This window comes from Neodiprion lecontei, chromosome 3 (assembly GCF_021901455.1).
Source record: "Neodiprion lecontei isolate iyNeoLeco1 chromosome 3, iyNeoLeco1.1, whole genome shotgun sequence".
NCBI lineage: Eukaryota > Metazoa > Arthropoda > Insecta > Hymenoptera > Diprionidae > Neodiprion > Neodiprion lecontei.
Window position 1 is genome coordinate 31211165 of NC_060262.1, and position 24808 is coordinate 31235972.

General features: G+C 40.0%; 1 protein-coding gene across 21 annotated transcripts in view; it reads left to right on the top strand.

Annotated features, from left to right (window-relative positions):
- LOC107223742 (GTPase-activating Rap/Ran-GAP domain-like protein 3) overlaps positions 1–24808 on the top strand; it is a 63141-nt gene that overhangs the window by 28973 nt on the left and 9360 nt on the right. For 7 of the 21 annotated variants that reach the window (XM_046735912.1, XM_046735911.1, XM_046735910.1 and 4 more), the window contains 6 exons: positions 11037–11106; positions 23519–23602; positions 23874–23955; positions 24225–24346; positions 24468–24532; positions 24646–24712. In XM_046735912.1, coding sequence (XP_046591868.1) covers positions 11037–11106; positions 23519–23602; positions 23874–23955; positions 24225–24346; positions 24468–24532; positions 24646–24712 — 490 coding nt within the window. Of the gene's footprint in view, positions 1–6024; positions 6155–7689; positions 8650–9843; positions 10083–11036; positions 11107–23518; positions 23603–23803; positions 23956–24224; positions 24347–24467; positions 24533–24645; positions 24713–24808 lie in introns of those variants that run through there. The other 14 variants (XM_046735922.1, XM_046735920.1, XM_046735916.1 and 11 more) reach the window with 11 other exon arrangements.

The window sequence follows — 24808 nt, forward strand, 5'->3', positions numbered from 1 at the left end:
CTAAGTGCAGGTCACCGTTTCCCTAGCATGAACAATATCAGCTACAGAATGCTCCTGGTATACGGAATATATGAATACATAAGTATCCCACGATTTTATCATGAACATTTTAGCATTTTCTGTACGTGAATCTTTCATTGTCATGTAACTACTTATGTATACATATATGTAGGCCCAGAAGGGTTTCGTTGGAGCCATTTGTGTACACGTGATGGATAGTTGCATACATCCCTATATCCGACAGGTGTAATCCAACGTGAATTTCTAAAAGCAGTTCGGATTACCAAAGGTAACTTCAAATCCTTCGCACAAGATAATTCAAATTCCCCTCGTCCAGCAAAGTTTCATGTCCTATAATTTGCATCTTTCATGCCATTACACTCCTCATTGTTCTGCAGATATTATCTCGTGATGTTATTTCTTTGATAACCCGTAGGTTTACCCGTTACCATTTCGCGATGATCGTTTCCCTCGCGAAGCACTGAAAGAAGAATCTACCGTTCATTAAATTCACATTTCTTTCTGTTTTCGTTTTTAAACTATTCTCCCCGCAGAGTTTACGCTGTCGTTTCTCATCCCTTCGAGATCTTCAGCCATCCTCGAAAAGATTTTCCACTCAGTACACCTGACGCGCGCGACCGCGTGGACACGTTGGATTGCCACTTTGTTTTCAACTTTAGCGATTTGCTGACTAAAACTGCCAGGCGGGTGGCAAAGCTGGGGTATCCTAACTGCCGAAGACGTGCTTGTTTAAAGTTAGCTACAATGGTAATAGTTTGCAATGCCGAGTCTGCTGTACACATGCAAATAGCTATATACGTATACGAATGACGCGATGTATAACGTACTTACCAAGTTTCAAAAGTACCGTTCAAACCTGTTTGCTCAGACGCTTCAACCCCACACCAAGTTGAACTAGATACGCAAGCTTACCAGTTTTTTACCATCCCTTGTACCTATAGCAGAGTATTTCTTGGAGATAAGTGAATACGAGATTGTTTGGACTGTGTTCCTGGCCAATTTGATATCTGAATAACCATAGAGATTTTCACCAACGGTCGCGTGGTCTGAATTATAACTTTCATTTCAACCCGGAACTTCTTCCCAATTCGATATTCTCATTCAATTCAAGGAACGATGACTTGTGACAGGGTCTGATTTACCGATTGAAAAATAACATCCTTCTCAAACCTGGAATTGTCCATTACTGTGCATCGATTCCAAACTCCAAACCAATGACATATCTACGATTTGCATGCTTCAAACATCCCGAAAATTGCAGGATCACATGAACTGTAGGAAAAGAATCGGCGATTCTGAATATGAAAAATTTCAAAAGTCATCACATCCAAAATGTTAGAAACCCGATTAAACTCGAGGCATTTTTCCGTCAAAGATTCAACATCAATCTTCACGATTGACTGAAATAAATCAACGAAGCGAATTAATAGTCACAAAGCATCGTACGGCTGAAGCAAAGTAATTCTCTTCTTTCCCTCTGTCGAAAACTCGCAGAAAATTAAAGAGGCTGAAAAGATTGGAAAAAGTTTGTGAAAAAAGAAGTGGATATACCCGAGCGAAATCAGTTATTTAAATTCCGCCTATAAAAAGCCTGGCGTTGATTTTTAGTAATTTGGAAGTTAGAGGACGGGAAAATACCCACTATCCAAACTCCTTCGAGCCGGTCGGTACCGAGAAGGTGGGTAATAAACTTTCGGATGCGATACGAATCGCGAGTCTCATTTGTCAGGCGGGCAGGGAGGATAGGATAGGAAAGTTCACCCAGCTGTCGTGAAAACTCGCCGATGTAATCTGCTATTTTGCCAGAATAGGTATGGAAGCTGCAACATATCATCGCGAGGAAAGAAGTCACGGTTCCGCGGTGTTTCAATTCCTGTTCTCTCTTGGAATTTGCGCTCGTATATTCGTACCCATAAATATCCGTATATAGGTACGTAAACCTATGGGCAAAGTATAAATTGATGTATGTATATGTACACTTCTGTCGGGTAAAGCTTTGGACAGCTGACGCGAATCGGAAGTGGAAACGAGAAAATCGTACGCGTATGGACAAACTATATCCCAATCTGAAAGAAGGAACACGTTCGGGGATAAATTCGTAGCTGTAAACCTCCTCAGAGTTCGATGAACGGAGTATGCATCGCATATATACATGTATAGTAAACCGTTCGCGAAGTGGCGCCATTGCGCCTGACCCAGACGATGTTTTGTTACAATCTCTGCGTTTCGTTGGTGCGACGCCAGGCGTCCTCCGTGAGTTTGAGTTCGACGCCCGACGGCACCCAACTTCCCCGACGTCGGGGATATTACAACGTACGGAATAGCTGAGGAAACCAGAATTGGAACTATCAGATGTAATTTTATTGCTCGCTGCTTGACCTACTCTCAAGATTGAACCTCAATGTTCAATCGAGGACGATCGTCATAAACGTCTGCATGACGATCGTGAAATCGTTGCGCTACCTTAAACGGTTTTGGAAACGTATAATCCTTACATCTGTTATGTAAAACACGAAATTCCACAACAGAACTACCAGACCAGTCGAAATGATTGGTTTTACAATTTCATTACAAAATTCGTACTTCACGTTACATTCTTTTTCCGCAGTGATGTAGTGACTTTTACAACGATAGTTAAAGGAGCAATATATTGAATTTTATTGTTGTTTTATAACACTGGTTTTACAATTTCACTCTCAAATTCCTACTTCATGTTGCATTTTACCTCCGTAGTTCTAGTGTTTATAATCGCAGATGAATTTTCCGAAGGTACGACTTAATCCATAAACATCTTGTCTGAAAAAAAATCCTCCCTACAGTGGCTCGAATCCGGAGATTTTCACAGCGGCGCAAAAATCCGAGATCCATTCGAAAGGGTTGATGATATCGCGTCAGCGGCTTCGTATCTTAAATCGGGGATACTGAGAACGATAAAAAACGACAACGCCAAATTTTTTCGATTCGATTTCCCCTGCTCCCATGTCTCATTCCTCCAAATTCATCCCGATTTTCTTTCATCTGCGGAAAGTCTCGTACACCGATTCGAATATGAATTATTGGATTGATTGGAGTTGCATTGCGTGCAGCCACAAAAAAGCTTTGTGAATTGGCCGTTGAGAGGAAAAACCAGTTGACGGTTCGCCTGAGGTAAACCAAATTTCCTCCAACCAGCAAAGCAGAACGAATTTCCTATGCCTATGAGACACGAATTCTGCACGATCTATAAGTGTACGGGTTACGCATTAGCACTTCTCTCGTGTTCCCCTGAATATACACGTTGGTGAAAGCAGGTCGTTACTATACGGGCATTTCGTACCCCCATGGGCAATTTTTACGCCTCTTTCGCACGATACGCATGCAATGCATGTAGGTGTACACATTCGCCTGAATTTATTGCAAATTCTGTTATTCGCTCTCATAACTCGACGTTACTCGCTTTTGTGAGTTTTTATTCTTTTACTTTTTGTACTGTTCCCTTATATTTTTTTCACTATATTTCGCTCGTTATTTTCCGCGTACATTTCTTCCGCCTCGAGTGATATCTACCCTCTGTTTGAAAACAGCTGATTATTATGCAACCGTGGATGTCCACGTGTGGGCAATAGCAAAGCGGTGACGTCCAACTTCGCTTCAACAATAAGCCTATTCCAAGCGATAACAATTACGTCCGCGTTTATGTACATGTATGCTCATAAATTATACTTATGTATACATGTATAATGGGATGACTGAATGGTTCGAAGGTCGTAACGTTCGCTGAACAGATTGGGGTTAAGTGTTGGACATAAGAAAGAGCAGGCAGTCAATATAATCTTTGCTCTTATCTTCCCGTAGGTTTTCTATACATTTTTGTGTGAACAAGGAACGCTGAGGCCATTGTGGTGCTTTACCTATTACTCCGAAATGGGTATTGTTGCAGTTTATTGTACAGATCGAAGGACAATGCGCGATAATAATTTTCCAGGTCAGTTGAGCAAAATATCATTTCATGTAGTAACATGAGCTGAATTAAAGAATCGATAACGATTCGTATGCGAGTTTAATTTTTATTTTTTATTTCAAACTCTTTTAAACTTTTTCTCTCCAACTGTTCAATCGAAACGGCGTTGTAGAAACATGCGATGTAATTATATGCACGTGCATATAACGTGCAATATGCATCATAAACTATCTCATGGTGTGTACAACATCAACGTCTAGCCGCCGGCATGCCGGTCCGTGTATACTCATGGTGCTTTGCATAAACTCGGTTGGCCGGAAGCGCACGCGGGCGAGTGTGAAATATCTATCCAGGGCATTGAAGGGTCGATGAAGGGATGGGAGAAGGAGGGTGCGGAAGGACGCCCGAACGTCGACGTCGGACACTTAACAAGGATAACAGCGTCGGCGTATTCTTTGAGATTACGAAAGCTCGGAAAGCAACGCGAACGCAAATTGGAGCACTTTCGGCCATCCCTGATTACGACGACTGTATTCCACGTGGGTAATGCCCGTATACACGAAGGCTCACCTGTATACATGCACGTATACCTGTATAAGCTCAGCATACTTTGAAAGCCGATCGCACCGGAGGTCGTTTCTTGGGGACGCAATACTTTTAATCACTTGTAATTACTCGAGGATGGTGACTTCGACTTCGGGTGGTAAAGAAAAACCGTAGCTGTACATCGTTCCGTATAATTTGAACGCAGGTACCTGGGTGTAATCGGAAAATTGATTACACGTCTCTTATATCGCCCGAGATTATTTATTCATTTTATTTCTCGGTCCTGTTTCTTCTTACTGACGTTCCCAAGGTACAACGATTTTTTCACGCGGAAAATAAATACTCCATGGTGCGAGATTCACCGCATGAAGATCAGATCGATAGATTGTTATTTCAATTTCTTTTTTCCTCCATTTGTACTCGTCGTTTGATGAATAAAATTCGAGTGATTCACTCTTGCATTGAATCCGAGTCGAATATACACGCATATAGTTATACGCAGGCGTTCAATTTAATAAATTTGAAATTATTGTGCAAAGGGAAATTTCTCACAGAGCAGGAAGCTTATAATTATATATAACGAAAAGTATAAATATCCGTAAATATCACAAAACGTGTGACGTTGTTACATATATACATCAATGTTTCAAAATTATCATTAATAAATTTCTATGGCGTAAAAATTTTAAAATACAATCAGCGACCTCGATTAATTGGCACTTGATACTCCAACAACTCGTACGCGTGGTCTACAAGTGGTATTATAGAAGCAGCCACTATCCGTATAAAAATCGTTTACGGTACGATTGTTGGTTAATTTCTATTTCCTTTTATTACGTTTCATCGATAATTGATCACCGTAGCAGAGTAACTCCTATCCTGTAATGAGCGAACAAAAGTGTAAAGTGAATAATGATCATGAGCTATAAATTGGCACAGGTGTGAAAAAATTCAATAGATCCAGTAAAGAAGCGTGAGATTTCCAAAATCAATACCTTCGTTAAATAGTTGAACTGAAATACACGATGATAGAACGAATGACATTTGCCACAGGGGATTGTGCAGATGGTAGGTTGCCAACACACGACACATGAGAGTCTAATTGTTACAGTTTCTATTTTCGTCGGGTAATGAGCGGTTATTTATCGTTCAAGTTATATCGGCAGGCTCGCAGCAGCAGCATCAAGAACAAAACGGAACATTGGTGATCTGTTGTGACCACTCTAACATGACTTGTTCAGCGATATTATTTGAAAGTAACAATTAGCGCGAGATAATGTTTTATTTTTTTTTTTTACTTTTTGATATATAGTTACGAAACGAACGCGACCTTCTTTCCGACACATGGCTCATTATACGCAGAAGCGATTATTCCACGCCTGCATTTAGGACGTGTATCTATATCGCGTGACTCTCTATGCGTCATGGGGTCTGCCGCATTCAAGAGAGGGAATGCAGGAGGTAAGCCGCGTTTTATTTCCATGGTAAACGCAGTAACCGTGTAGCTCCACTGCGTGCTGGCACCTTCTATCGTTTTCCTATACCCGCTCTTCAACGTTCTCCATAAAATTTATAGTTTATACAGAACGCGCCGACGTGACGCCTCGATCACCGGGAGAAAGGTTTAGTCAGCGTGATTTAACCACGGTATGACTCAGCCTTGAACAATCCTTTTCCTTGTGCCTGCTACGTTAGTCTTGATGGTTTTTCTTTTTTCTCCAACTATTTTCATATACTTTTAACTGATATAATCAATTGTTTACTACCCGATGACACGTATTTTTTTCTCTTTATCACTTTATCGATGTATGTAAGTATAACAAAAACGTGGATGGTGGGCCGAAATATCGATACGGCAAATTTGCAGTAACGAAAATTTTGCACATTTTTTAGTAACACAAACATTTATATGCTGTAGTATTTTATTAAATTTTAGGAATACGCTTGGAGTTTGTAATATGGTCTCTTTCTGCGTCGACTTTGTTAAAAGGGTTTCTGAATTTTCATCTAAGGGTTGAAACAACGATCTTGTTTCCCTCTGATTAATTGCGGATAGCTTGTTAAAATGTGTAAAACACGTGGGCGCAGGTCACGCGTATACATCGGATGAATAATTCAGGATTATTATTACGGCGTCACTTTCTTACGCGAAGAGAAACATAAAGAATTAAACGAGGAGGAAAAATTTATCGATACATATTACTCGTATTAAACGCTTTGCAGGGATTTTAATGACCATAGATCCGAACTTCGTATTTCAGGATTGTAACGATTACGAAAGATGATGAAGTTTCGAACGCTTCGACGTTTCCACACACCGCAAAATCATCGACAAAATTACTTCTTTCGGCATACTAGCCGTGTGTAGGTTTTTTTTATTTCTTCCGCCCCTTTCTTCACAGCGTCACACCAGAGTGTAAAAGACCTGCTCAATTCAGGAGGAGGCTGAAAATGAAATCTGTTTTGCGACAACGTTTCTCGCTATTCGAAGTGTATCACACCCGATATAATGTCAGCGCAAGGTGTGGGAAAAAAGTTTCAAAACCCATGGCCTACTTTCTCACGTGTTGTTAAAACAGAAGCTTTTCATCAAACGCGAATGAAAGAATAAATAGGAAACGCGATCGAAGGGTGCGAAATGTCGTGGCCGTTCTAAACAAAAGATCACGTATGAAAAGGGGTTGCATAAAAAGTTGCGAAACCCTCTTGTCAAAGGCCGCTTGAAAACCTTTTCTAATTCACGAACAATCCCCGCTGCTGTTACAGAAAAGACGGCTGAATCCTCAGATCAAAAATTTAACCAACGTATCGTGGGATTCCATCGAACGAAAGATAAAAAAAAGTTTGCGAGAGAACGTGACGGGATAACTTCGCTGCGGTAATTGAATAAGTTCCTCCCAAATTCCAAATATGCCGAAGGCTGGTTGAAGAAAAGGGAAAGTCACCTGCGCCGGACCTTGATACGCTTTTTTCGGCATCTTTTTATACGCATCGAAGAGACAGGTATAGAGTGCGTGCAAAAGTGTGTCAGTGACAAAGAACCGCCTCATCGACACCTCTCGACGCCAAACTTGTACGCTACGCAAAGACTATGAACAGATGTCAGGTTAGGTCGCACGCGACGCCCGCCGTCGCCCCCGCCGTCGCCCCCGCCGCCGACGACGACGACGTCGCGATCCTGGCCCAGTCGTAGTCCGAACGCGAAGCGGTACGTCGACGACTCACTCCGTCTGCCGCCTATTTCGCGGCAACCGTTTTAACCGGTGGTGAAGAAGCGGTGGAATTGAGTACAACTTGAAAAAGTAAACGAAAAAAAAATAAATTTCGCGTCTACGTCCCGTTGTAGTTGAGAATACTGCCGGCATTATCGTCGGGTATAATCCTGCTTGTATCCGAAGCGTTATCGAATTTGACGGGGTGGTTGGGGGTTGGAGGTTGCGTGTACGTGGCGGCCTGAGCAATTTCTGCAGTCGGACGTTTGCAATTAGGATTTGATATGACGATTGGAATGCTTGCTTTCCACGATTAGCGGCGCTTGAAAACGAGCTTTTGAAACGATCGTCAACACGGACGCGTGTTCACCGGGCTGCGTGTAAGGGATACGCGTCAGTGTGAGTCGCAGGTGTTTGCCGACTGTAAATATACACAAACGCCGCCGTGCATTTGTCAATAAAGTGAAACTTGTCGGGTGCCTCTTGAGGCGGCGAGGCTCGCGGTTTTTATCCCAAATCCTTCCGATAAACAAATAACACGAAATGTAACGCTCTGATATACGTATACGTACACCTGTGCATTGCATGTGATAAGGAGGGCGGCGATGGATTGCTGATAAGCAGCGGTAGAATTTGAGGCATGTTGTGTCTCGATATGAAGCTTGTGTCTCGTTTGAGAGGGTTATCCGGTTCCTCTTCGGCCTCCGACGCCACTCCGAGAAGGAACCGCGGTGGCAGCGTAAGCAGCGTGGTGCCCTCAACCGATCTTGAGAGCGACGAGGATGACCGTTTCTCGAGTTCAACAGATACCACTTTTGCATCGGCCAGCCCACCTCCGAGGATCGTCAGGGACAGATCGCGTTCCGTTTGCGTACCCGTCCTCAATTCCTCGCAATTGAGACACCTGCATCGTCGCGCCAGTCACAATATGTACGTTGAGTATCGTCATGATTTTGTATTATCCGAACTGATCGGCATCGAACCAAGGAAAAATGTTTTCTTTCTTTGTCAATAATTTTCTGCACAAATTCTATAACAGAGAAACTGTACAAGAATTTGGCAAGTTAATTACAGAAGACGCACAATTTTATGCTCGGAAGATTCGCGTATGCATTTGCCAAATTCTTGTACAGTTTCTGAACAAATCTTGGGAATCATCAATTTATCGGAAGTCTGCAAAGTTCGAAAATTAACAATCTCCACCGAATACTCGATTTTTTAACTGAGTTTCAGCTGAAGTCCTGGAACCGTTTTGTCGGGATTTCTGTACAGCCACTGTATGAAAAATTAACTCTCAGATTGACGTTTAAAAAAAAAAACAAAAAATATCCTACCATTTTGAAAAAAGTACTTATAAAGCGATGTACGTCGTTCCTGATAAAAAAAATTCCAAGCTCACTCCAATGCAGATACTACTTCGACTATACATACGTATATATATATATGTATAAAAGTATTCGATTTCACATATTTCAAACATCCAATTGTAAGAAGTAAGACATACTTACCTTTGTTTCATCATGCATTCTAATTCGGCCATGTGCTCACAAATCTAGCCCTCTTTTCATTATTCCTTGAGAAAGTATACTGTAGATATTGTTTGGGCGTATTAAAATGTATTCAATTGGATGAAAAAAAATGTGGAATGTAGTAGACTCTCGAAGATATCTTTATTTTCATTCAATGAATCACGGTGACCACGATCCCAATTGAACCACTGATGTGCGTAGCAAAATACAAAGTGAGACAATTTTCGCTCTTAAATATGTCATTCTGAAGCGGGCCTCGAAATTGATCGTTTGAGTACGAAAGTCTAAAGGACAAAAATCTCTGCAACGTTTTTTGTTTTGTCTTCTCGACTAGAACGTATACTTCCAAGTTACTAAGATTCTACTTAAACTTTTATCATAAAACTGACCATTTTATTCCGAGATTAATATCACGCTATCGGCAAGGTGCGAAACATAGGACGAAAATGTTAACAGAATACGTTGAACCCCTAGTTTCCGCGTGGCAGTGAATAACGAGGGACCCGTGATAACAGTACACACCTTGAGGTCGCAGTTACTCCGCCATTTTGGGTTAAAATTGATTTATTTCTTGTTTGCTCCGACGTGAAAACAGGTCCTGCAATAGCTTGACGATAACAGCTCTATACGATCATGTTCATAAATGGTATCTCCCGGATCACAATGGACTGCGTGGAAAAAATTGCCACTTCTTACGGTTTCGGAGCAGCTGAACCCCCTGATAATCCTGGACCGTTCTACACCACTCTACGAAGAAAATTTATTAGCCCCGGACTTATGGACCTTAGAATTCGGTTGGTCACGTAGTAAAACTGCTTCGGGATTGCAATATAGGTAGAGTCAATTTTTATTTTCAAATTTTCGTCGCTTACCTTTGATGTGCAGTCTATAGGTACGGTATAACGGAACCGAGTTGCGCAGTTTCTTGCAGCTATTTTTTTACAATATAGTGTCAAAACGTCGGGTGTGTGCAATAAATTGTTTATGCACACGTTCACGTGTAAATTGATGTCACGTTGGCGGATTTCGGCGCTAAGCCCAGCCCGGCGTAATCTCAAAACTAATCGACCGTCTGAACAATTCATAATGAAATATTAACATAATGTTCCGTGCGATAAACACCGGATATCTGCTTTATTTATCCGCCCGTTCACCACCCATATCAAAATTATACCTATTAAAATTATTCCTATAATTATTCTAGAAGCGGATGTAGAGCAGGGAGCAATAATGGCTGAGGTAAAAACCGATGCGTGAGCGGCGTATAGAAAAAAAAATCTCTAGAATAGTTATTGAGGTACTTTTCTCATTTCATGGATTTAATTAGACCGGATTCTTCTGTACTCGTCTCGTCTTTGCCTTCGCCTTCATCAGGGCAACTACGGGTGGAAACATTGAAAACTGAGAACCAAAGACGGGATTCCTATCCTCGCGCATGGGCGAGACTCACCCTTTCGATCGCTCATTAACCTATATCCGCGAGAGTATAAAGCGGACTTGGCTCTTTTTAATTAATATCCCCATTTCCATCTCTCTCCGTATATCTTCTCTCACGAATTTTCCCCTATATCTTTTGCTTCCCCTCGGCTGCCAAGTCCCAGGCTGAAACGTGCTGCTTTTTAGGGCTTAAACCGTGGAAATAGTCTGAATTCGAACTGATATCAGGCAGATGGGTTCAAGTTCCTTCCGATCACTTGACGGGGGTTAGAATTAAGGGCGCCGTTCAATCCCAGTCTAGCATTCGTTTCAATGCACATGCTCAATTGCCTCTTGTTATACTTGTTTCAGCTCACCAGCCACTGACACTGTTTCACGGAGGGGCGTCTTTTCCCGGCGATACTATGGCAGCATCGAAATGGTAAGGTCAATTGGTTTAATTTACGAATCGCAATCTACCGCATAGACTCGATAACCGATTACACGTGCTGCGTTGATTCACTAATTGCCTGCACTTTATACGTATCCATAAGACACTTGTGCAATGCTTGTCGAATGCACCGGTCAGTGGTAACGGTTGAAGAACGTGACTGACGAGCCGGCAAATTCTCGGTGAATCACACGTGATAATTTATACTTTAATCGACCATCCCGCTCAGCACTGATTATCACCGCTCCGTATACTCGCGGTCAGATTGCATGCCACGAGTGGATCGGGCAGCGATTTTAAGACGATCGAAAAGCCGTCTGCTTGCTGCGAGTAGAATAGTAGAAGTTTGAAAACCTGACGAAATGTTCTGATTGTAAATTTTTTCTCATCGACTATAAATTTCAGTGACATACTCGTGCTAATGTTGATATTATGCCAAGCAAGAGAAATTTGACTATCGGGTGAAATTTCCAACAAACCAACCACTTTGAAGCCGTATTTTCATTCGATTACTAAGCCGCAAGCTCTGCAAAGGCTAAGTAAGCAAATCGAGTTCCGCGAACGCGTATATAAAACGGTAAAAGCAGAGTAAATACCCTATCCGCTGATCCGCAATCAGATTGTAACCACATTCGATTATCTGAAGACGGTTAATCAAAACCTCGATCCTATACCTATATCGCCGATGCTGCAGGATAACGGCCGTATCTCTGCGATAACGCCAGCGTCTGGACACGGATATGCAAATTGAAAGAAAACAATTATTTTTCGACGTTTCAAATTTTTCACGTTTTCTGTGTACGTGCGTGCAACGTTGAATATGGATCAACCGAGGAAACCCGGCTCTAATCTCCCCGCGGTTTTGTAATTTACACAAATATACCGGTTACCGGAAATTCGCTCGCGACCGCGTTCAATCTACCGCTGTTAACCTATCTTTATACAGACTTAACGAGCCAGCGCAGGTTCATAAAATTCAGTCCGTTTTTCGCAGATTGCAACGTATAATATACTGCCAAAATAGAACTACAAAATGTTGTATTATATACCTTGAAAAATACAGTATAGGCGTATAATTCGGTCATTACTGAACAGGTACACGCATATTTTAAGAAAAGTAGCTATATTTTCACCCAGAAAATACTTCTGCTATGCTTCACACCTATAGCCAGTAAAAACAGTGCCGACATTTTTTACAATCGCGAGACCTCAAGGGCACTTGTTAAAAATTCACCGAGACAGTTTCAGACAAGATATAAGCGATCCTTGACCCTGTTTCATGTCTACTAATTAATAATTAACGATACCGAAAAGAATTCAAACGGCTCTTTGTTTACTCTCCTATGGTTTTCGTGAATGCGACGTTGACCAAGATAAATCTTCCGAGTCCAGGCATAATTTATCGGCACTTGAAATTGGCGCGAACTGTTGTTTCGGTAGCTATCTCAAATACCTATCGGCTCAATCGCAATATGCCAAAGGCATTCTAGTAAACCATATACAGTGTGTTTCCGAGTAAATGTAGCAGTGTGTAGGGTTGCGTACCGCTGAAAGGAACAAATATCGCTTCGAGTTATCAGTAGGTAGCGCGTTTGAAGTCCTCGCGAGTAAGTTGGAACTGCCCATGCTGCCAAGTTGTGAGAATTTGGCCAAGCAATTCTTTCGTAGTTTATAACTCGTGCCGAAGCGCGTTCAGTGGTCGAGTTCCAGAGTCTAGCTAACCCGTTCACTTTCAAATGAAAATATTAACTTAAAATGCCTTTATTTAACCAAAGAAACACTTTTTGGACGATTATGAGATGTTTTGGATATGAATCAGAAATCGAGTTTTATTTCCAAAATTCACGTTTTCCTTGCAATGTGAGAATAATTCTATAAAATAAATAGCGACAATCGTTTTGTCAGAAAATTTTACCCCTATTTCATACACTTGACAACTATTCAATATGCGGTATATCTTGTGAAAATCGTAAAAAACGAAAATCAAGATTGTACACTACAGTGTACGGAAAAGCGAATGGGTTAAAATGATTATATAATTTGACTTGACTAAAGTAATTATGACTCAGTAGGTCTGTTTTACCGATATTTGTTCTTCTTAGTGGTAGGCAATCCAATATACTGCGGTGTTTACTCGGAAACACACTTCATAATTGAAAATGTTGGGAACCGCAATATGTGCCGAATTGTAAAGCGTACGCGATGTGGAATATCTTGGTAGGAATGCATACCTGGGTTTACGAGTCTTACCGACTTCATTTCGTTATTCCTCTTGCCTTTGGCTGTGCCAAATTTAAAGCTGTGTCAGTTTTTCTCCGAATAACGTACCTTGTAAGTGTGATGCTTAGAGGAATTTCGACCTCGTGAAAAATGTAAACTTACTTTAATGAACTATGCGTATACTCACATCAGCGCAAATTGCAATTTCTTGAACCGTAAAAAGGGTTCGAAACCGGTTGACCAATCATTCCTTAGGGTTTAGAATAAGGTGGAAGCTGGGTGAACTTTTTCGCGTAACGACTCAGGCAAACTGAACTACCTTCTCGTTATGTCTGATTCGAGCAAACTTTACTACCGTCGTTACTTATAACCGAAATGAAAATATATCTCCACCCACGATTCAATCTCGGTGCTTGCTCAACGCTTCTATGCAGCTTCCTCTTATCCCTGGATGTATAAGTTGCGAGGAGATTCTCCGCCTCTTACATTATAATTCTTGTATTCACAAACAGTATTCAATATTGTACCTGCTGCGATCTTCTAGTTTCCAACATGACCATTTTCACATTCCATATATCGCCGTGCCAATGACAAATTGGTTAGTTTACAAATTTCCTTGCTCTCTCAGATTTCGCAGGCTTGCAGCAGAAAAATTATAACTTTTATAACGGTCTTCGTCGCGTGAAAAGTTGTCCGGAATACAAGGCGACGCATTAACATCGATTTCTGCGTTCCAGATCCCTGATCAAATTCCCCAATATTTCCGCATTCCGCAGGTACTTTGTACGACGGTTAATCTTGTTCTACCACCGAATGTTATTTCCCATTACCGCGTTTAGTCACGAGCCTGCTTCTGTATCGACTACCCAATTCATTATCTTGACATTCTGTAATTGCACCTCTCGTCTCGCCACTTTGACTGTTGAGAGAAGTGTAAATATGTATAGCAGCCAAGCCTGATCAATTAACCGCACGAGACGAGGCGATAAAAACAGACGACTAGAATCGACGTGCCCAGCTAGCAAAGTAGGAAACTGTTTCATTGATATCGCCTGACTGGTGCAAACGAATTCCCGTATACGTATACCTGCGAGGTGTCAAAGTCTCAAGGAGCGATGTAACGATAGGATCTGCACACACCCGGGCTCTATTATTTTTTGGGCCTTGTGACATTTCTCGCAACGTATAATAAATAAATCATGCATTATGCGTGGGGCACCTGCGAACGACGCTAAGCCCACAGGGATTTACGCGCTAATTTCATCGGAGGTCTCTCGCCATTGTGTTTCGAAAATTTACTGCGATCCTAATTTGCGTCCCAACCCACATCAAACCTTTTCCAGCTTCTCCCTAAGCCCTGAGCTGCTGGATGTTGATACTCTGCTATTTTTCGCTCAACATACCAAATATAATATGATGTGAAACTCGCCGTGGGAACAATTTTATCAATTAGATCAAATTAGGAAAATATTCAGCAGTTCAGCTTTGGCATGTAGGTATATTTTACGTTTGCAGTTTTATCAGTGCGTGTTTATTGATCAAAAAATTTAACTCTGCAGCCCAAAAACCCTCCAGAATTTTGTTCGGTATGACCGTGGCAAAATCTGTGTGAAATATCAGGCTAAGCGAGTAAAATTCAGGCTCTGTGCAGAAGCGCCGCCGTGGCCATACATATTTCATCCCCGGACGTGCGAAAAATGGGAAAGTGGTTACCACTCGTCAAGTAGCTCCATAAATTTCATTCGATCAGATTGCAAATTTTCACCGAATTTTCCATTGTTTGTAGGGAAATAAACACATCGTCATAAACTTCGTCCAATTCGTTAAATCGCACGTTTTTTTCTGCCTGATACAATCAATTTCTATTTCCGCGGTTCTGTGAGTTTTTCGTCAGCTAGAACTGAATCGATAGAAAATCTAAAATATTGTTTCCCTGGCCCTTCTTTACGCGCGTAGCGACACGTGATATGAGTAACGGTAAATATTGATCCACTCGGATCGTAGTCAAACGTAAGTTTAATAAAGTTTGAAATATTGTCAAAATCTCTGCATGCTCCCGCGCTTATACTCTAATATCTTTCGGCACAACCCCGAACGCACATTCTCGTGTTTAAACTTGTCGGAGTTTGGTCGGGGAGGGGGGACGCCGAGCAGAGAAAAGCTCGAGAAAAAATTGCAACATTCGGTTATCAACGTGGAAAAATTTCCACTCTCGCTTCAACGGCGGATCTCGCAAAGTCCAGAATTAAAAATGCTACACCCAATACCCGCATTATTCACATATTTAAAGAAAAGAAATATAAAATTTCCTCGTATTTAAGTAACGGGTTAAGAATACGACTTTCAGATAATGAGATAAACATGTCTGTAAACTAATTTTCAGTATTTAAAAAAATACAAATGGACGATTACAAATCGTTGAAATGACTATCAAATTCATGACTGCGTAAACCGAATGATAAACTCCTACCATTGCATATTGTACAAATTTATGACAAGCCAACTGTCACGTTTCGATGAATCGTCCATTTGATTCGCGATTTCAGATTTCATTATAATGCAACATACAATATGCAACACAATTCAATATATGTAAATGAGATCCAATAGAAAGGAGGTAGAGAAAATAAATGTATGATCGACTCGACTCAATGATTAATTGTCTCTTGACCTACAAAAGACTTATCTTATTCAAATGAACATACCTATCCGTTTTACCGTGGCTGGAAATTCACTTGCGTCTATAAAAATAAACATATACTTCATCAACGAGTCAGGTGAAATAATGTTTGAATTAAGTAAATAATACTTTTTCTCATCTCAGTCTGTTTGCAACGAGGCTAAATATCGTTGCGATACTTGTGAATATTCTCGCCAACTTTGGAAAAAAGAGAATCCGTCCAAGAGGATATTACACACACACACCTTAAAGAGGCATAATATATTACTCTGAAATAATTTCCATCCCGTCATTCTTCTGGCTAATTTTTCAAACGTCGCGTGCTTACAGCTGTCTTACACTCTGCAGAGCTTGTACCGCCCGAGTGATAAGATCCTTAATTTCAATTTCTCTGGTTCGTTACTTTCTCCGCAAAATATACAGTGACCTGGAAAGTTATAGGTAAACAATCGCCCGACCCTCTTAGAAGGAGAAATGAAAATGCATAAGGGATGAAGTGCGCGCTCACCGTCTGACCACACGGTCACCCTTACTACTAACCATCCTTCTTTCGTCGGATTGGCTTCAGTGAGGATCGTACCGAAGCGAGGAGAAAGTAGCGAGGTTCAAATTTCAGACCTTTCCTTCACCCTTTGCCCGTTTCCATTTAGAAAAAGGAGGAAAAGTTTCATTCATTGTCACAAAAGAGAATTATTCACCGCAGCTGGTTTGATCGAATTTTGGTGGGCAAACTTCTTTGGCAAATCATCAGGAAAATAGTTCTTTTTCATGAAAAATGTGTACCTTCAGCCAGGAAGATAATTTTCTTTCATGAAATAAATCACAGCAGTTTTTTTCCGAGCTCAAAGTTGCCAGGCTGCCGCTGCCGCGGTTAGTGAAGAATACCTCGAGAGAACGAATTTAGGGCGAAACCCGAAACGGAAGCTGGCAACTAAGTTTCACGATCAGGCAGAAAGGAGGTGAAGCAAAAAAATTACTCAGGGGAAATGTCAATTAAGGGTGAAAATATCATATTGAATTATTGAGTAATACAATAATTCTATACTGGGGCGAGTTTTACGTCAGCAAAATAACGGCGGGATTAATTGGGATTCATCGTGAAATTTTTCGCACTTTTTTCGCAGGGCGTGAAATTCTGTAGAATAATAAAAAGTTGTCGGCGCATAAACTTGCGAAAATTATTTCAACAGTAAATTGGCATGATTTCTTGGCGTTGTTTTTTATTTTTCTTATTTAGATTTTATTTTTTTTTTTTGTTTCTCGCATCCGTTCCTTCCATTATAATCGCATAATTTTTTCCATCGAAAGCACAACTACAACCGCGCTCCAAAGTTTACTTCTGATTCACACCCACTCGATGCCATTCTATACCGACAAAAGCCGAAACTTTTATGGTGCGAAATTGCGCCGGGTGAAATAAGTGGTGAAAATTGTTCAACAAACGATTTTGCACAACAATAAGTCATAATCGCGGAACGTACAAGTTTTGTTCTCCAAAATCTCTTGAGGGTAATAAAAATTGACGTCTGTTTTAATATGTTTAGCAGTGTTTTTAAGACGTTGAAACTTCAATTCCCCTGTCAAGATACTTGTAGACATATTATGAAGAACTAGTCGTAATCTTTCTCCAAAGTTGAACTTTTTGTCTTATTTACCTCACATCGGCGTTTTACATCAAGAACCTCACCGACGTTCGGCTATATATTTATTTATGTATATATTTACCATAAGATTATCAGTCTTGTATCTTCCACTTTCGTTAAAAGCTTTCACAGCGGAGCTGCATATATATATATATATAAATCTATCAGTTTGATAATCACCCGCTCGAATGATAACGAAGAGGAAGTGAAATTCTTGCAACAAATTTAAGTACCTATCGCTCATGAAACCTGTTTCTTCCAAAAATCTGGCGGTAATTAATAGAGCTTTGAAGTTAAACCAATACGTTCAATTCGACTTTCACGCGTATAATTATTATCGCAATTTTCTTTTTAATTAGTAAAATATGTATGTCCCTACAATTTAAGAATTGATCGTCGAATATTGTGTGCAATATAATTTGCATGCGAAGCAGAACATTTGTGCAAATATTTTCCCTACTTTTCCGCGTCGCATTTTTAATAGATCGAAAAGCTTCATCCGCGACTATTGAATGGGAGTGAAATTGACGATAATCGTACCCGTCACACTAACGTGGCTATTTCCAGATAATTTTCACTGAAGGGCTACCGGGCCCCTTCCAAGACGGTCGATTTGAGTAATTGCGTTCCTCCTCTATATTTAGAATTCAGGTGTTTTGTAGGTCACGACGATTTGTGCCGCGTTTCCACGCCGTCAAACACACATAATTCCGATACGGCACCTGCAACAAGGGGATTCGACGAGGGAATTTCACGAAAGAAGAAAAATGTATTTCCTCCTCGTTTTTTTCTTCTTCTTTGCTCGGAATTGACTCGTCAAGAGAGGAAATAACAATAGTAACGATAAAAATAATAACAAAAGTAATGTTGATAATAATAATAAGAACGACACTAACAACAATAGTAGCCGTAAATATATTAGTATGGAATACCGTAAATTTCAATAATATTATACGATGACTCAATACCAACATACGTAGCCAAAACGATACAACAAGAATACGCGATGCGAAAAACATGTAGTGGATCTAGATATAGGTCAGCGATGTAATAATGTAAAGTGACAGAATATAAATTAAAAATTAAGTATATCATACGTAAACACTAAACAATGCCAATACAAACACACATTCCAGTTGGTATTACGTACCAAGAGCAGGCGAACTCTTATCGGAGAATATTAATCTTATCTGATTCGGGCTAGCTGCATGTGAAGTTAGATGGGATGATAATCTTTGTCACGTATTTAGGAAATTTATCGAGTCAAATCGTTGCTTATCTCAATTTTTACCAAGATACTGACGCAAATTTAAGCTCGATAGAAATTGCCGGGATATTATCGAATTAGTTATGCGGTGCGTAATAAAACAGATCACAGCTGCCGTGCGAAAGGTTTCCCGCATCTAACGGGCAATGGCGCACAGAGTTCCCTCTTCACCCTCGTCATCTTTCACCGTTGGTATCAAGAACTCAATTTATTTCGTAATCTGCTCTAATATCGATTTAACCAGCTGGTTTCTGGCATGAAGTCATTTGGAATGCTTGAAGTACAGCAGCTCGCTCGTTAACTATATTCCTCGCTGAATAATGAAGGAACCAAAGAAATGGAATAAAAAAAAAAAACGTAATTACAGCAAGAAAAAATTAACACAAACACTTAGCAAACCGTCGAGTAGTAGGTAGTAGCTAGCGAAAATTGGCTGAAAATGGGATAAAATTCAAATGGCATTTGTGAAAAACTGAAAGAACATAAATACATTTTATTTTATACGACGTTTTTATTGGAGTTTTGGCTATAAAATTCAGTGGTTGGTATTTTTAAAATATAAAGATTTAAGAGAGATAAGACCGGATAAAGAAGACCATGGTTCTCATGCGCTGCTCCCTTATTGCCATGGTTGCGAGTGAACGATTAGATTTTTCGGCAATTTTCAAGCGTCATTCGCCTTAGGCAATGTTCTTCTACAGACTGAACCTAAAATTTTTGAAAATGTATAAAATTTAAAAAAATAGCGGTTAAAATTTGAAAAACATCGAAAAATGAATGACGTTTGTTGTAATAACAACAATAATAAATTTTTTTTTTACGTAGACTTTGGTTGACTTTGTAGAAGAAATTGATATCTTCATTTAAAACAAAAAGAACAAGGCGATATCCTGCGTTCTTGAATTATCGTGGCAAAACTAATGAAAAACGTTGTTTAGAGGAAACCGCGTGTAAATATGTATCACATAGAAACGCACGGTTGTCTTCAACGCTTAATATCTTTGTTCGTTATTAATATTTTTTTTCCGCGTAACACTGATTTTTATCGAAAAAAATGTGACAAACAGCTAAGAAATAACAAAAATTGCGTATGTTTTTTCAGTAGTTTATAAAGGCGAATTGAATTTTTACCACATATTTAGCCGTCAAAGCCTTCCTAGTCACCCTGAGCTTAATTTTGCTAATTTTTCAGTTTTTATTGCGCCAAAATGCTTGGAAGAGCTTGTAGTAACGGAACACAAAAAAAGTTTGTATTGCGGACTCAAGTTACTCATACTAAAAAATGACAAACTATTTAATCTCTATTCGTCCTGTCATTTATAATTCATTTCGATAAGTTTCTGAAATGAATTTGTATACTCGAGTTGTCAAAAAGCTTCGTTTGCATAAATTAATATGGCTAGCTGAATCGTATATTTTTTTCACGCGATACCCTATTAATCAAAATGTTGGTGTGTCTGACGTCTTAATAATTTAAACGGAATCGCAAGAGGTGAAGAAAAGGCGATGCGATGCCTAAATTCATGAAACCAACGAAATCCGACGTACCAAATAAACCATATCACAGTATTTGGTTAAGACTAGGCTAGAAAATATATTCAAATTAAATCGGTTCAACCCACCTACGATGTTACTGACAAAATGATGCGTTACACGAAGGGGCCTCAAGACGGCCAGAGCTGTTTGTCATTTTTTTCAATATCCACGGGATGGAAAAAACGGAGATAAAAGAAAACCTCGAAAATCTCACGCTGGATTTATGGTACGGATATGAGGGTAAGCGACTCGTTCTCCAGGGAGGCAAAACGTCCAAGCCCAACAATTCCTTCCCCTTTTGCGCGGTGAGAATAAAACATGCAGGGTGGTCCGTTCCTTTTTCTACATCAGTACCACGCAGTATTCAACATTTGAGAAAGCTCCTTGTACCTTACCTAAGAAATCGATATTTACTATTTTGTTTTTGTCGTTTTTTCTTACAAAACTACCGATGCGTAAATCGAGAAATTGTACAATTGTACAATTGAAAAAAAAAGTAGCACGAAAAAAAAACCAGGGGAGGCATAAATCGTAATCAATGTAGCAGAGGAATATCAGGAATGATCGAAAAGTTTCAGATCATTTGCCAAACGAGAGGAAATTTTTCTCGACGACGGTGCCGTGGTGGTGACAAAACATTTCTTTCTCTGAAAATTGTGGTATTTCTTACTCTCCCTGGAGGTGCGAATGGTGAAGGGAAGAGATGCGTGTCTCCAGGTCTCGAGAGACGGGGTTTCAGGAGGAAATGAGAGGACCGCATGGAAGGTGCGAAGTGGACTCCCGGTGGGCACCTAATGGATAGTTTCTGTCGACCACTGATTCTTTATTGAAAAAATACGAATCCGTACCTACTTGGCGCCCCCGCAGCTCGCTGCGGAAAGAGTGGAACCCTTATTACGCCTCTTTATTCCATTATTTCCCAAAGTCACGGTTACGATTTATTTTATATAGCGCTGTGGGATATTCTGACAAAGTTTCCAATTAAATTCAGTATTACAACATTACCTAACTGTAAATTGAACCTTGGGTAAGCGTGTCAAAGTTTAATTATTCGGCGAAAGGGTCTCGGGAGCCAATCAATCCCGACACGGTCCGCTTAACATGCATAAAGCGAAAACTTTTAAACGGTATGTCGATTGTTTGCAAATAAAATTTTATAAAATATTCTCTCTCGCCTCTCAATTTTACTGCAAATAATTTCAATGGTGGAAAATAATAAGCGGAAAACAATTGAAGCGGTGGTTGCGTCAATTCACGTATATTATACATGAAATTGTTTCCTACAATTCGTGACAAACTGAGGCCAGCATTTCAGCGCATCCGAATCGTGTATAACACTGTAGTGTGTATTTATTGTGAGATCCGGTTGTTTGACTTTATGATTATTCGACGTTTTGAAATTACCATTAATCAGATAGGATACACGCTGAATTTCTATTCTTTTATCAGATTATTCTTAGATGATTTCACCTCGAATTCGTTTCACGAGAAACTTTGATGATGTATACTAATCGTTCGTTTAAAAACAACTGAAATTTTCAAATAAACATTTCAGTATTCGGAAACGTTTCCTTATTGTTGCAAGTTAAATAAGAGCTCGCCGAGTTTCAACAATTATGAGCCATGCTCGGTTGCACGGGTAATCCGATAATTAATTAATACCTAAATCCTAGAAGTTGTCTGCGAATTAAATTTTCCGAACTTCTCGGTGTTCGGAATGATTAAGTGCTTGCATTGCAGAGCTTGCTAAAAACATTTCATGTTCGTATCGTAACAGTTTAAACTTCAAGTGCCTGCGTCGTAACAACATAAAAAAACCGTATTCAACCTCTAATTGCGTACCTCCACAAACCGAAATATTTCAAATATTTGGAACTTTCTCCGTACCTGATTTGTAAAAATTGAAACTATGCATAACTGTCTGTCTAGCTACGACAATTACATACGTAATTTAGTGGTGGTTTACGTTACGCTGGGCTGCAGGTCGTTTTTCTTTTTATCGTCATAAATGAAACGCGTGAATTAGATAGGCAGGTATCCAGGATTGATCGACGGGCGTTAATACGACACCCCATATGCTCGGCATGAATATCAACCAGCTGGCCGGGGCTTCCGATCGGACGTAAAAAAGGCAGTAAATAATCACAATGACAAGTGTGAAAAATGTTACCGAGCATCGTATTCGATACACTTGGTGGAAACGAATACTCTGAAACGTATACGGACGATATTTCATTGCTGGTTTTCTGCCTCCGAAAATTTGGTATCGCACCAACATACGGCGACAAACCGTTGTTAGTTTAGGCTTGGGAAATGACCGATAGCGAGGTGCTCTCGGGTTTCCGTAAAATAAATTATATTACGCAACCACTCCACGAAACTAAAATCTGCTTTACTTTCAAACGTATTTGCTTTTATTTCTTCGATTGAATGTATATCGGTTAATGACTGTACCGTGTACGTTGATGCATCGTCATTCCACTCATTGGATGTTTCCATTATACATGTGCGAGGGTTAAGTTAAAATTTCCTTCTTTTTTCAACTCTATAAATAAATATTCAACTTTCTGTTTGAAAAAGATTTTGGCAGAGACATTTGCGAAAATTTAAACACCGATTCTTTCATTTAGAGTGGAAGTAATAATCTTCCGGATAAAAATATTCTACTGAAATTTGAGGTGATAAAAGTTTTGCCACGTACCTGACAGAAATGGTCTGTTAAAATGAGATCCGTAATTTACTCGATTCGCGAAATTATCCAAATTTGCATAGCGAATAACTCATGGCCTTCTTGGGTCTCTGAAGACATCGTGAAATAGCTCTCGAGGTCAGTTCAGGAAATGTGGCTGCGTAATTCTCATTAGCAACTCGTTGAAAAGTCATCACGCTGTTATAATAAGAAAATGTAAAAGGTATATTATGTATGCATGTATATCTATATATATACAATGTCAATTAATACTGCGCAAATCTACTTGATAACGCGAAAGTTGTTACGAAGCTTGCATATTTCTAGATTAAATTTAACGACGTAATATCGCATTCTCTGTATTATAGTTGCCGCAGGTCGAGCAGGACGGCTTGGAAAACGGACGAAGATTTCGAGTTGAAAATGGCGATTCTCTTGGGGAAAAGGAAGAGGTGACTATTTAAATGATAAACTATGGTTTATAAGTGCAAATCTCATTCGAATCCAGTACGAAAATTTCTGTTAAAATGAAAAAGGATAGAAAAGTTTGAACTGAAACTTCGATGAATACGCGGCAAATAACATATATGGTATGGTAATATCGTAGAGCAGCAACATATAACTGTGCCTATATTTTTTCGGATTCAAATAAGTTATGCAAAAAGTTCCAAGCCGTCTCCATCACGTCGTGGAGACGAAAAGTAAGTTTGACGAACTTTCCAGATGTTCGGATCGCCCAGTACGCCGGTACTCGAAAATCCGGAGAACCAGACACGATGGTACTTCAAGTATTTTCTTGGAAAGCGTAAGTACTAAATTGCAAGATCCTGCACGTACATTAAGAAGTCCTGTACAGTATTCTGCGGATATACGTAGTCAGAATGTCTGCGACACGATCATCACGGTCTTCAACACACGCTTGGGTTTATTGCACCTGCGAATAAGTACCGAAAAGGCAGAGGAATCGTGAAGTAAAATAAAAAAAGAAGATGTCTGCAGAAACCGTTGGGGAAAACGGGGCTGTGCGATATCGTAACTTCTTCGGGACTCTAATCAAGCTTTTGTTTTTCAAAGTTCACCAGAATTACGTCGGGTCGGATCAAGAAAGAAGTCCCATCTTTCTCTCTGTTGTCCTCAGCGAAGGAGCCGGAGATCGCTGCGTTCCACATTACAGAGCCATTCTGTGGCGGCGAACAGTGAGCTTTTTCTCCGTTTCGCATATATATCTGTATATACATGCATATACATGTATGTGTATATATGCGCAGTTAGCTGATTAGACCTTATTTTTTCGGGTAAATACGACATTCGTTTCAGGGAGCGCAAAAAATATCCCTACCTTACATGGCAAACAAACCTATGACGGTGAAGCAAATTTTGAGGTCAGTAAACTTAACCAATCTATCGTAATACGTCCATCACATTACATATGCATTATACAATATGCATGTATATTCCGTGATTCTTGTTGTACTGATGTAACATATGACTTCAGCAATTTTCCTGGGATGGACAGACTGGACAAAGGACCACGTGAGATATTTTCTCCGGACATACAAAAGGTGAGTTATCAATCAAGGTCTCATCCCACAGTCTCTATGTTTCACGGGATTCCTTTCAGTGGGCCGAAATGCATGCTGGAGACGCTTGCCGCTTCG